This window comes from Bombyx mandarina, chromosome 11 (genome assembly GCF_030267445.1).
Source record: "Bombyx mandarina strain Sakado chromosome 11, ASM3026744v2".
Lineage (NCBI taxonomy): Eukaryota > Metazoa > Arthropoda > Insecta > Lepidoptera > Bombycidae > Bombyx > Bombyx mandarina.
The window spans coordinates 18,345,173-18,357,514 of record NC_143218.1 but is presented as its reverse complement, the minus strand read 5'-3'; the positions used below and the strand labels follow the sequence as shown (position 1 = coordinate 18,357,514).

The following is a 12,342-nucleotide window of genomic DNA, read 5'->3' as shown; positions in this document are numbered from 1 at the left end:
GGTGCGGCCGCGCCCGTTCCCTGGCTGTACGGGCTCCGACCCTTGGCCGACACGCATCCTACAACTACGCGATGCCGCGGCGGAAGGCTCAGTAAAAATCTTTTTAAGTTTCGAAACAATATTTTAAACATATGTCATATCATTTTCGATCTTTCAACACGGAGTAAATATGTAATGAGTCATGTCAACTATGTATACTTTATTGATAAAATTCAAAAAACGTTTTCTTTTTTTTTTATAGAGGTATAACCAGTCTACCAGTTCACGAAGCAGTCTGTAACTATTAAGATATTTTACTGACGACCTAATTTATTAATTAATTATTTAACAACAGTTTTATGGCTCACTTTGGCACTGCAAAATATTTGAGCAAAACAAATTCGCGTTCGAACGGTCACGTTCGTTGCCGTCTCGTACAACACCACAGAAGCAGAGTAAGCCGTAAAAGCTGACTTTATCAAAATAACGAGCTCTCGACGCTCTGACCGGACCGCGATATAGTTCAGATCGCCCGGGCTCGGCGAGAGAGAGAGGGAGAGGCAGGGGCGCCCGCCCTCGTCGCCGAGCCCGACTACAAACAGTCAACAGAGTCTGAAAGCGACTTATTACAATAATTTACCAGTCCGTATGAGTCACGCCGAGTGAACTACCGAGCTCGGAGCGATTTCGTTACCAAACGTACTCCTCGGATGCTCAGTACGGGTGGTAGCGAGCCGAAAGTGATTTGCGAAGCTTTTTCAATCTCGCCATTAGCTGGTTCTGCTTCTTCCTTAACTTCTCCCGCTCGATGTCCTCTTGGCTCAATTTCTTGCAGAGCGCGGCCGCCTCTCTGAGTATCACGACTTTAGGAGCGCGTTCCTTGTCTCTCGTGGCGGGGATCTGCATTTTGAGCTCGTCGAAGAGGTTTTTGAGGCCGATACGTCTCTGTCGTTCCATATCGTTGTGTATGGAACGACGCTCGATCTCCGGAGACTCGGCCTCGGAGTCCGTGTCGGTGTTAGAGCGGCGGCCGCGGCGTCCCGGGCCGCGAGCCCTCCGTCGCGCGCCTCCCGGCATCACGCTCGCCGGGGGCACCAGCCGCTTCCGTGCGATCGGGCGGGGCGGCGAGCGGGGCGTGCGAGACGTCGCGGATTCTAGCGGTCGCTGAGCCTGACGCCGATCTGGCATTGAAGCAGCACGAACCAACGTTTCCGGACGTAGCATATTGTTGGGTGTCGTCGTAGTCGTCGGCGCAAATGGCTGCTGTGTCGTTCCGAGAGATACCACATCAATTTCCTCCTCTGTAACAAACGAGAAATATTTAAGTCGTCGTATTTTATTTGCCAATTAAATTTAACAAACAACAAATAATTTATTATCAGGGATTTGCATTGGCGGTGCAGTTGTACGCGAAACCTGTTTCATTCATATCATTAGATTACGCGCGCTTTTCTGCATAACAGACGGGTGCAGATCGTGGAGGCGCATCTCAAGGGGGAACCTAGATGGGGATGCGACTGCACCGGTCAGGTGCGCGGGAGGGGGCGGGCGTCGTACGGCGGGGGGAGGGCGTCGACCCCGGCGTACTACCGCAGCGTCTGCCGTCATCGATCCAGACGGGCGCTGACGTCACGAGCGCGCCATTCGCGCCAAAACGTTAGCGCATGCGCCCAGTTCTGCCGCAACGTCCGCACTCAATGGAGTTCGGATTATCAACCGACGGACACGCTTTCCGGCCTCTGCCGCAGCGTTTAATAAAGCGTCGATTCGAATTAACTGTCACGCCAGGGCCGGACGATAACGAAACGGCGGACTCACGGCAACTGAAACTGGCACACCGACATGACGGCCTATTATTGTCGCACGAGCTATTCACACACGACCGAGACGAATGAAATGTGAGAAACGTACGGAGTTGCATGGCGTCAAAAGTGACTGCCTCAACACGGGCGTCTCCCTTTGTATAATATTCCTGCTTTTTCTAAAGCCAAAGCCATGGTGGCGCGAGGCTTCCAAATGAGCAGGTTGGGGTCGTTAACCTCGGATTTACGACTGTTTGTATTGTACCGTGATTAGGTGTACGGAAACGCGGCCCAATTCCGGCCTGTACTGCATTGCAGCGATAACGTTTGCTGAAAGTGCATTGTTAAATTCTATGAATGAGGTACGCGATCGCGTTGCACTTAAGTACGGTTGTGCCGCGCTTCACAGTTTCGGGGAATTCTCGATAGTGTATTATCCGATTACGACAGCATTATTTTTATATTATCAGCGATATTATTAAATTATTGGTTTAAGTTTCCGTTTGAATATCGAATGCCTATACATTACATCTAAACAGAAGTGTGTTATGTGGGCGGCCGATCTATTACGAAACTATTGCGCTCAAGTGAGGACGCGTAAAGAATGGGCATTCGCGAATACGCAGATTAAAAAAAAAATTGCGCATCAGACTCGTATATCGGTCTAGGCGACGATAAATTTATACACCAACGCGATCTTTTTATTGCGTTTCCGCATAGATACGCGGACGCTTATCGCGATTACGCGTCGATGCTAATTCTAGTAGCGGCGCCTGTCGTCAGACACGCCTCACTTCTAAATTCAGCAGCTGAAGCATTCCTATATCAAATGTTAAGCAGACACAACCTGGATTATATTTACTTTTATAATAAACTTTCAGTATCCGCTGTGAACATTATTCGATGTAAATCCGAGAATCGGTATACGTTTTCAAACTTTTGATAGTTCAGAATCGTGTGATTTATGTTTTTTTTTTTATAACTCTGTTCAACAACAGCTTTAAAGTAAATTGATACATTGATTTTTGGATACATTCGAATTGAATTCCAGTTGGAGTGGCGCAGCCCTAGTGTGCTTCTAGTGTGTCGAGTGGGAGAGTCGATTTTCACGCTACGATTTTCCCTTTGGCGCCAACGCGATTAACGGTCGCCGGAGAGTATTTGTTTCGCGTGTAAAGCGATATGGCGGTATTGTCGCGGTGCACCGCCCGCCGAGATCCAGTCTAGTTAGTGCATAACTGCACATCTATTATAGTAATATCTCCATCGCTCGAGACTCGATTCTCGGATCCGGCGTACTCGTTCCAATTTTAAACGATACCAGAGATAATTCGCTTTTTATTGTTCGCCGGAGCGGTTCGAAAGGTGGAATAAAAAATCACCAGCTCTCACCGTCCGGCGTCTTTATATTATTTTATATGTGACGAAGCAGGTTTTTGTATTGAACATTTTGAACAAACTTCGGAGTTACACGGCGACTTGTTCGAGCAGTGATTGTTAAAACATTGATACCCGACGGTTGTCTAGACTGATTACTCACAATTTCTAGGTACGGCCGAATGACACTGTGGGAAAACAATGACTCATAATCTTGAGATTCGTTCGCTTCTATTCGACTATCGGTTTACGAATATATGAATACATACCTTACGATAATATTCCGATATTGTAAAAGGGACCGTATGTAGTTCCGTATTTCGATAAAATACGTTTTTAATTGTTATGTACGTTTTGCGGGTAGATAATGCTCAATCGAAAACGAAAATGAAGCGAGAGACGAACGCGACGACTAAACAAAACGACTAGTTATCGGAGAGCTTTGGAAACGGAATGCACTAGTCACAATAGTGTCGTAGTGTGACCTGGTGAGCGGGGGCACGGTCGGCTGGCCACGGCTCCGAGGCCAAGTTCACTGGCATTTGAGCGCGATAATTAAAAATTATCGTGACTAGCACACGCCGCACGCCATCTTACGAAGCGTGTTCGACGATCGACACAAATATCGCAGAGTGCATCACTCCATACGATTTATCTATTGGATTCCTTTGCAGCGATAAAGAGATTATTCGAATAAAATAACGCGACCTTGAGACTTTTAAAGTATTTATTGCGATGCGTGCGATTTCATGACACAGATACGTAGTTTAAAACACATTCAACAAATTGTTTGAAACGATTAAAATTTTATATTGAAATCGTACAAATGACGTATTCGAGAAGACACAAGACAAATTCAACAATGTTAAATCGCGCCAACAACGCCTCCCCGTGTTTACTCATGCGGAGTATTTGCCATCAAAAGATATCAACGTTAGCGCGTACATGTGAAAATCCTCAACTCGACTGCATGCGTGTGTCTATGAGGTAGGCGTTTGGGTACAACAGCGGCGTCTATTTCGGTTGCGTTACGCAATCGCGAAAAGTCGGTCATCTGGCCCACAGAAACCACTCGAGATCCACAGACGGAATGGACGTTCGTAATTTATCGTTCGATACCTCGATAGCAGCATCTCGCGGCGTGACCTTGGGCCGTTCGTGCGGAAGTTCACGGTCGCATATTGTGCGTGCGTTAAGCTGGGCGACGCAATGACGCAATTTTTATTGGCCCTCCATGGGATCGCACGTGGTGGCGCCACGTATAACTGACGCTTCGTCAGACTCGTCTCTACGTATTATCACGACGTACCATGTCGAACACTACAAAGCAACTGCTACTGATAAACACAGCACCAAAAATGATTTAAACTAACACATAAAACGGTTTAAACACGTAATTGGTTAATTAATAAATTACATATCATTAGTCTCTTCAACGATAATGACTTCGGTTGACTACAACTGCTTAAATAAAACCGATTTTACTTCCTGAGTGTTTAGCATTCTAATGAGTTCGGTTCATTTTTCGGATTCGGCACACCCATCGCGCGTCTCCGCTCGACGACAGACCGACCAGACCGGTTCTAGGTTTGACATTATTAATAAATCGTAATAATAATTAAATTTAATGAATGGAAAATTCTCTCTGATATAACGAAATGATTTAGTGATCGTGCTACGCCGCGCCGAATCGAATATTGAATAGTACGCGAGTTTATCTTGTTGCGATGCAGTTTATCTTACGTCAACGCGGCTTTAGGTTTTTTTCGTGATAAGACAATACAAATTTATGTTAGGGTGTCACGTTGTAATAGTATTGTTATCGGCATTGATAATGCGAAGGTCAAACGGAGGCCAAGATGGCGACGCGGCCGCAATCGCGACACATATGCGAGAACATTGTTCATTTGCCATTGTTTAAACGGAGGGACTTCGGTTCTGTTTTTTAAACCATAACTTCAATGAAGCGACCTCATTTTACACTTCTCTCCATCAATGCACAGTTCATCTATAATACGTAGAAACACTTCAGGTTTGGAATCAATTCCCCTCCACAGTATTTTCGAAGGGCTAATGATGTAGTGGACAGCGGCACAGCTATGCTTCTGGCATTACCGATGTCCTTAAGCATCCGTATCCTCGTCTGTCAATTAAGGCTTAAGTAAAAATCTAAGCACGTAATAATATAATGTTACGATAACGCCCAAGGACCGTTCGTAAATGGATGAAACTTTATTATCGGAATTACATCGATAACTCGAACCTCTGTTATAAGAAACTGTGTCAAGTCACGACCAATCGCTTAATTTATATCGATTTTCAAAATTATTTAATATTTACATTAAATTTGAATAAGCGGCGGCTATTGCTCTAACCTCATGAAGATAGTGAATAGATATTGCACGTTATCTATGGTTTCAGAAAATGCTACATCGATTTCATTATCGATTAGGAACGAAGGTATCGACAATTGTTACGTAACTAAAACAACTGATTTAAAACTGATCTGATTTCGGTACGTTTCGTGGACTTTAATAACGCGAATCAATCGAATCATAATCAACTTTGTAATTTATCTAGATCCGAATGTGGACTAGGCCGGTAAGCTTGTCAAGGTTGGGCCTCTAAAACCAACTATCACAATATTTAGGTCACCGCATACAGTATTGTCGGCAAAACAAAATTTATAACTCATTTTACAACTCTGTAAGTTTATAAATAATAATCGATACGTTACTATCTTGGGTTATCGATTACAAATTTCAATGATTACATTGACCATTGACTTATTACTTACGATACAAATATACTGCTAAATTAAAAATCGATTTTATATTTAATTTTCTTATCGATATTAATAGCATTTTAGGCACGACTGAAACATGTAACGATTGTCAATATAGCCATTGATATTATTAATGGTAGTAATAATATTTCAACTGTCGTGTAAGTATTTCTATGTGTGCCGGCTAGGCTCGGTCAATGGAAACTCGAACCGATTACGCAGTAAAACGTACCGGATTCCGATACGGTTGCTAAGGGACCCGTTTTCGCGTTGGCTTTCGAAGGAAACCTTTCTCGTGTTTACTTAGTAACCGAAATTAATAGGATAGTATTTTACAGTTTAAACGTTAAAGAACAAATCGGAAAAAAAAAACTTAATCGATTTCTGTTTGTTTTCAGTTTTATAACAATGATTTATTAACGCAAAGAATTTAAATGAAATGTATTCTTTTTGTTAGTATCATTCAATATATTTTTTTTATTTAAATAAAATTTTCGCTCTTTAGTAAAATTTAAAACTTACAAATTCGCATATTATATGCTAAGTACTTCTAAGTAGTAAGTAGCTCCAGAACATCGATAATCGGGTGTAACAACGTTTTTTTTAATGACATCATAAATGTAACAGTTACACGGCCCGTCCGTAACTAGCGCACAGCCTTGAAACACTGATTGATACTAAAATATTTAGAAACCGAACAAACCGGATCTCTGTGCCCTATAATTGCCCTTAAATTAAGTTCCAATACGCAGGTAAACTACTGCCCTACTTACTAAGATTTTTTGTGAACGTTATTAATCATGTCACGTCACATTTTTACCGATAGTGGCTTTGGGTCAGAAGCGTAAGTCGGCTATCTTGATAACGGTGACAGCAATCATTGCTTATAAAAATATAAAAATAACGAATTAAAATTAAATGTATATCGAATCGCGAATGTCCCGTTGACATTCGAGACATTTAACTTCCGCGATTTTTCTTTAGACTAATAGAACTGTTCAAACACTGAAAATGTATTTACGACAGAGAACGCGCTATGGTATCGTGACGATAAAATTGAACGGGGCCACGATACGTTATAGTAATATGGGACGCGGTACTACAAAATCATTACGGTGTTACTGGCAATTAAATTGGCGCGAAAATACGACACGAAGTGCCGGCAAGCCGTGCAACGTTGTGCTTGCGTGGCGTACGAACTGATAACACGGGCATGCCTCGTAAATTCCTAACTAGTGCTGCGACACTGCGTCATCGTAAAACGATTTTGGTGGTAATTTACCGAATACCATTTCCTTATCATAATTAAGAATTCGAATAACATGCATCAGATAGGACCGGTGCGAGGGACCGATCTCGGATCGTGATTATCGAGACGCCGTCTATCAAATTGTCATCTGACTGAGCCAGACGGGAGTACCGCGTTTCAAACCGGTCCGGCGAGCCGAGCGGGTTCCACTTCAATGAGATTCCATTTCATCCCATTGCATTCTTGCAAGAATAACGGACTAGGCAGGCGGCCTCGGGCGCGCGGCGTCTCGTATTTTAATTTCAGTTTTTGTACGATCGAACTGAAAAGTACGGAATTTAATTAATTCGCGTATTGAATAGTTTTGTACGTGTTGCGCAACAAGTTATAATGTAAACAGATCCACGATTCGAACACATTGCCCGCCGTGATCGCGACCTTACCCACTGCTGACGGCGATAACTAAATTAGTTCTACGACTCGCTCGAAAATATTTGAACTACTTTTTCGAAATAACTTCGTACCGAAACGATTTAGTAATATAATATAAGTAAATACATTAATGTTTTCGATTCTTATCTTATCCCAATTTGAATTCGAATTATCAATGTATCAATAATTAGTCGATTTATTATTTAGTTAGTTAAAACGAAGTTGCAGTTGATTTAGAACATGATTAACTTTTCATTTTGAAGTTTATTTTTGAAGCCATCTCAAGCTAACTAGTGTTTTGTCGTTCGTGTGTGTGTATTCGACATAACGTGTTCTGAAGTAATGTGAGCTTGTAAAGGTTTAAAAGAGGGCCGAATTCATCGTTCGTAATTAATTGAAAAGGGTATTTAAAACGACAAATGGCGGGAAACTGCGAATCGCGATAGCAGGATGCGTCAAGGTCGGGACGTCTCGGTCGTCGTACTTTCGACCTTCCGTCCTTAGGACGCGGGACGCGCGCTCTGCCTCAACTCCATACAACACTAATCCAGTTTCTAATTAACCATATCAATCCCTTGAGATGTGATGTCTAGTACGAATGTTGCGTAACCCGACATTAAGGAAGGTTGAGGCGTTCAAGGTCGTAACAGGCAAAGGTTCCGGAAGAGAGGAATCGCGGGCGCGTCTAGACGCGGCGGGGGACGCGGGATGGCGGTCGATATGCGCAGTTTCCCGCGCTCTCGGTACAGCGCCTGCGTCGTCAGGGTAGGCACACTCGGCGGACCCAACACACCACTCGCAGGAATCCAATCTTCAGGAAAGAATAAAAACAACTTGAATGTCTTCTGTTCGGCGTGCCAAAGTTCTGTAGATTTGCGCAGTACGAATTCTTACGTACCGATAAAGAGATAAGTGTTTTTTGCGTCGCGAGTAGATTTATACCCGATTAATATGAACCGATACCGGTACGGAAAAATAATAAAAACTGTATATAAAACAAACGTATTAGTTAAACAAGCAAGACGCCGGTCAATCGGTTTTGACAAACGGACACGAAGAGGCCCTAATACAAATTTATTTGAAATTCAAATTATCGCGACACCACTTCACGAATTTATTCAAATGGTTATTCTCAAATTTACTTACAATGTCATGGACGTTTTAATAGCAACTCTTTTTTTTTTTTTTTGTACGTAATCTAAATGTTACACTTTTACTGACCTGATTCACCGGAGTCAGACGGTGTCTGCACTCCGAGGTAATCCCGGTGTTGTCTCGCCAAAGTGTACGAATGATCGGCGGCTACGGCCGCTGAATCTCTGAGCAAACGAAGAGCTGTTCCAGCGACGTCGACCGCGTGACGGAACTGAGGTGGTTCATCGCCGTCTAACGAGGGTGGTGTGTCAGGTCTCGACGGTGATATGTCTCTTCTGAGCAAACTCTGTCCGGGCGTGGCCGGTATATGGTCTGAGGGTACGAAATTATTGCTCGGATGTACAGAATCTACACACGAACCTGCCCACATACAGTCATGATGTACGATGTTGTCTTTGTGTGGATCTTCTTGCGTCTCTTCTATCCTCCAGTCTTCGTCGCTGTCTTGTAGATGATCCGACAGATTCGCAGGCGGAACGAGGTCGAGTCTCTCTGCTTCATATTGTACTTGAGTCCAGAACTCTGATGTTTGGGTCAATCTCATGGACTCTTCGTCCAGAGATTCCCATATGTCGAAGTGCAGCAGTTGGGAGTCTAGCGGCGGCGACATTTTGTTAATCTTCTAAATACTTAACTATATGATAACTAGTTTTAAAGCTAAGACGAACTCGTCGATATCACAGGGCCCTCTTATCACAGGGACGATGCGCGCGATGGGTTCAACGCACACCGTCTGAAACAATAAAAAAATTAACATAAATAAATTTATCAAATGCAACTGGCATTAATTTAAAAACGATACTTAAATAAAGGCGTGATATTTATTCGTATTAAAAAAAAAAATTTAAAATTTTAATTAATACCTGATGAGTGTATGCCCGAAGAACTTAAAAAATCAAAAGCAAAGAGTATCTAATGTCGAAATAATTATAAAAAGTTTTTAAAATATTTAAAACTGCATTGAAAAAGTTTGCACGCAAGGGGGGTGTTGACCCCTTTTTATTTACAAACACGACGATGGTACAACTGTATCTCTGAAGTGTCCACCACGGAGCTCGGAACTAGACTGAAGTCTGGATGCGAAACCAAACTATTTAAAAGAGTGTATTAACCTTGGGCATTATCCCATTTTTACTTTAATAATTAGTCGCCCGGAGCGTCTGGGTGCTTTTCCGGAATTCAATACCTGGGGTGGGACAATACTGCTCCCGCCATTTTTTTGTAGACTCCGTCAGGTAAATATTTTTTCTTTTTCTTTAGAAATGTTTTTGTTTACCAGCTCAAGTTGGCGCGAAATGAATGTTTACTAATAAAACAATTGCCAGTGTTATTTTCCTGTTATCGCGTTAGCAATATGTTTGAAATTACGAGGATACGTACATGCATAATTATAATTTAAGAATTATCATTAAGTGTTAAATTTGAATCTATAGGATATAAAGTTACGTTGTCTTGTTAAAACTTGAGAAATATTTAATTTCATAATTTTCGGAAATATGTGTTTTCATAAAGTTATGCAATTTTCATGCTTAATCGTAAGTTATGCAATTTTCATATTTAATCGTAGTGTCAGAGGATATTGACTTGTGTTAAATTACATTTTAGTTTTTTTTTTTATAATTCTTGTTTGGTTGTTTAAATAAAATATTAAGAATATTTCAGTAACCGGACATACATAGCTACCAGGTTTTCAAATTACCTTATATTAACACAACTACACGATTTAGTTATTTTTTGCCTTTACACCATATAATATTTTCTATGTGAAACTTTAATAAGATTACTTACATTATTATTTTGAAGTTGGTACATTTTTATTTCATATATATTTATATACAATGTATGTTAGGTATATATTAGTAATTTTTCATTAATATCCGTTATACTTAGACAATTATTGTAAATAAATAATGCAGTCATTTATTATTTAAATTTTTAAATGAACCGAACTGATGAGAAGCGTTACACTTAAAGATATTTCTTGATAATTTATCATCGAACAATCATAAAAACGGAATGAGTGACAAGCATCTTCATAAGTAAAAAAAGATGGCATCTTTTAAAAATACCCGCCAAAGTGCAAAATAACTAAGTTCCTATGTAATCTATGGGTTATGTAAAAAAAACTTACTAAATAAGAGAATATAATAAAACGAATCGAATAAAACGAATTTCGGCGCTGGCATTTCGCAGAAAAACCCATTATACCCATGACTCTAACTTGCCGGCAACGCCCCGCCTTGCCGTGAAATAAATATTAATTACCCACTTTTTCACTCCTACTTATTTATTAGAAATCACTGTTTAAAACATAAAGACTGAATGAATTGGTTGTTAGAACACTCACCAAAAAGTTTGTGCAAAATGCGATCCGACCGCGGCCGGTGAATTACACAATTTTACACAAGATAATTCAAAATCTTCGACAAAGTTTTTTCCGTACACACTGCGTAACACTCACTGAGAATATGCGGTCGGTTATACAGCGTAAATTATTAAAAACGATACTTCTTCCGAGACCTCCGATTGAGTTTGTCAAACACTGAAACATTATTCGGGAGCCGGCCGGTTCGAACGAAAGCCGCGCGTGCAATTCGGTTGATGCCGTGGACACGACTATTCTAGCGGGCCCCGTAGCGAGCGGTGGTCTGCGACTCGTGCCTCCGCGACCCGCGCCCGCTGACACGGCGTCAGTCCCCCCACTCCGCGTTCCGGCTAATTCTATGTCATTCACGAAATACACTGAAAATACGTTCTCTGTCCACACGTTTATTTAAGAATTACACTCGTATGTCCATTTACATCTTATCTCCAAAAAACTACACTGTAATAGCTTTAATTTACAGTAAAATTGCGATATGTTGATCGGCGTCTCAGGGGGAGGAGGGGTAGTTCAAAGAAGGAAATCAGCGTAGCAGCCTTTAAAGATGTGTTGGTGTATTGTCGATGTGTGCGTATTGCGAGTAGCTCGAGAAGTCGACGAAGCACCTCTAGGCAAGCGACCGAGTCGTTTGGAACGACTGAGACTCAAGCGGCTATAGTCGCACGTCGGTCGGAGTCACTTCACTTGGCCGGCGGCCTCGTTCGTGGTAGATTGTGCGTGCCTATGGTTTTAGCACTGCATATATCGAAGCCAGTCGATCGACATTCCTAAAGTTAAGCTTATGGCGCGAACCAGAAATTCCTGAGCGATTTTGATGAATTGATGTGCATTTTGTAGATTGCCCACACGATTGCATATATTCATTAGCTCTGAAACACTGAATGTATTTATTACAATATAAATTTGATACAAATGTTTGAAATATTTTTCTTACAAAGTATACCTTTATAGCTTATTCGAGATTAAAACTCCGAGTCCGTGAAAACTAAAATTCAATATAATGTGATTGTAAGCTTTTGAACGTTAAAACGAGTTTAAATCCTAATGAAAACTGGGCACTTTACATATTCTTTTGATAGTACAATATCCATACCTAAGTCATACCCATTCTTACAATACCTCATTTAATGACAACTTAATTGTTGTAATATTATTATCGGATTTAAATTTTTTATAAACA

At 41.4% G+C, this 12,342-nt stretch overlaps 1 protein-coding gene across 2 annotated transcripts; it reads right to left on the bottom strand.

Annotated features, from left to right (window-relative positions):
* Positions 1–222: 222 nt before the first annotated feature.
* On the bottom strand, positions 223–12,039 carry Myc (bHLH transcription factor Myc). Of its 2 annotated transcripts, none has more exons than XM_028174701.2 (3): positions 11,127–12,039; positions 8,846–9,512; positions 223–1,280 (listed from the first exon to the last, which is right to left on the bottom strand). In XM_028174701.2, exons 2-3 carry the CDS (start codon positions 9,387–9,389, stop codon positions 694–696), a joined length of 1,131 nt encoding a protein of 376 aa, XP_028030502.2. In that variant the 5' UTR covers positions 9,390–9,512; positions 11,127–12,039; the 3' UTR covers positions 223–693. The 2 variants fall into 2 exon arrangements, with proteins under 2 accessions (XP_028030502.2, XP_089587269.1); XM_089731143.1 differs by lacking the exon at positions 11,127–12,039 and adding an exon at positions 9,643–9,850.
* Positions 12,040–12,342: the final 303 nt, after the last annotated feature.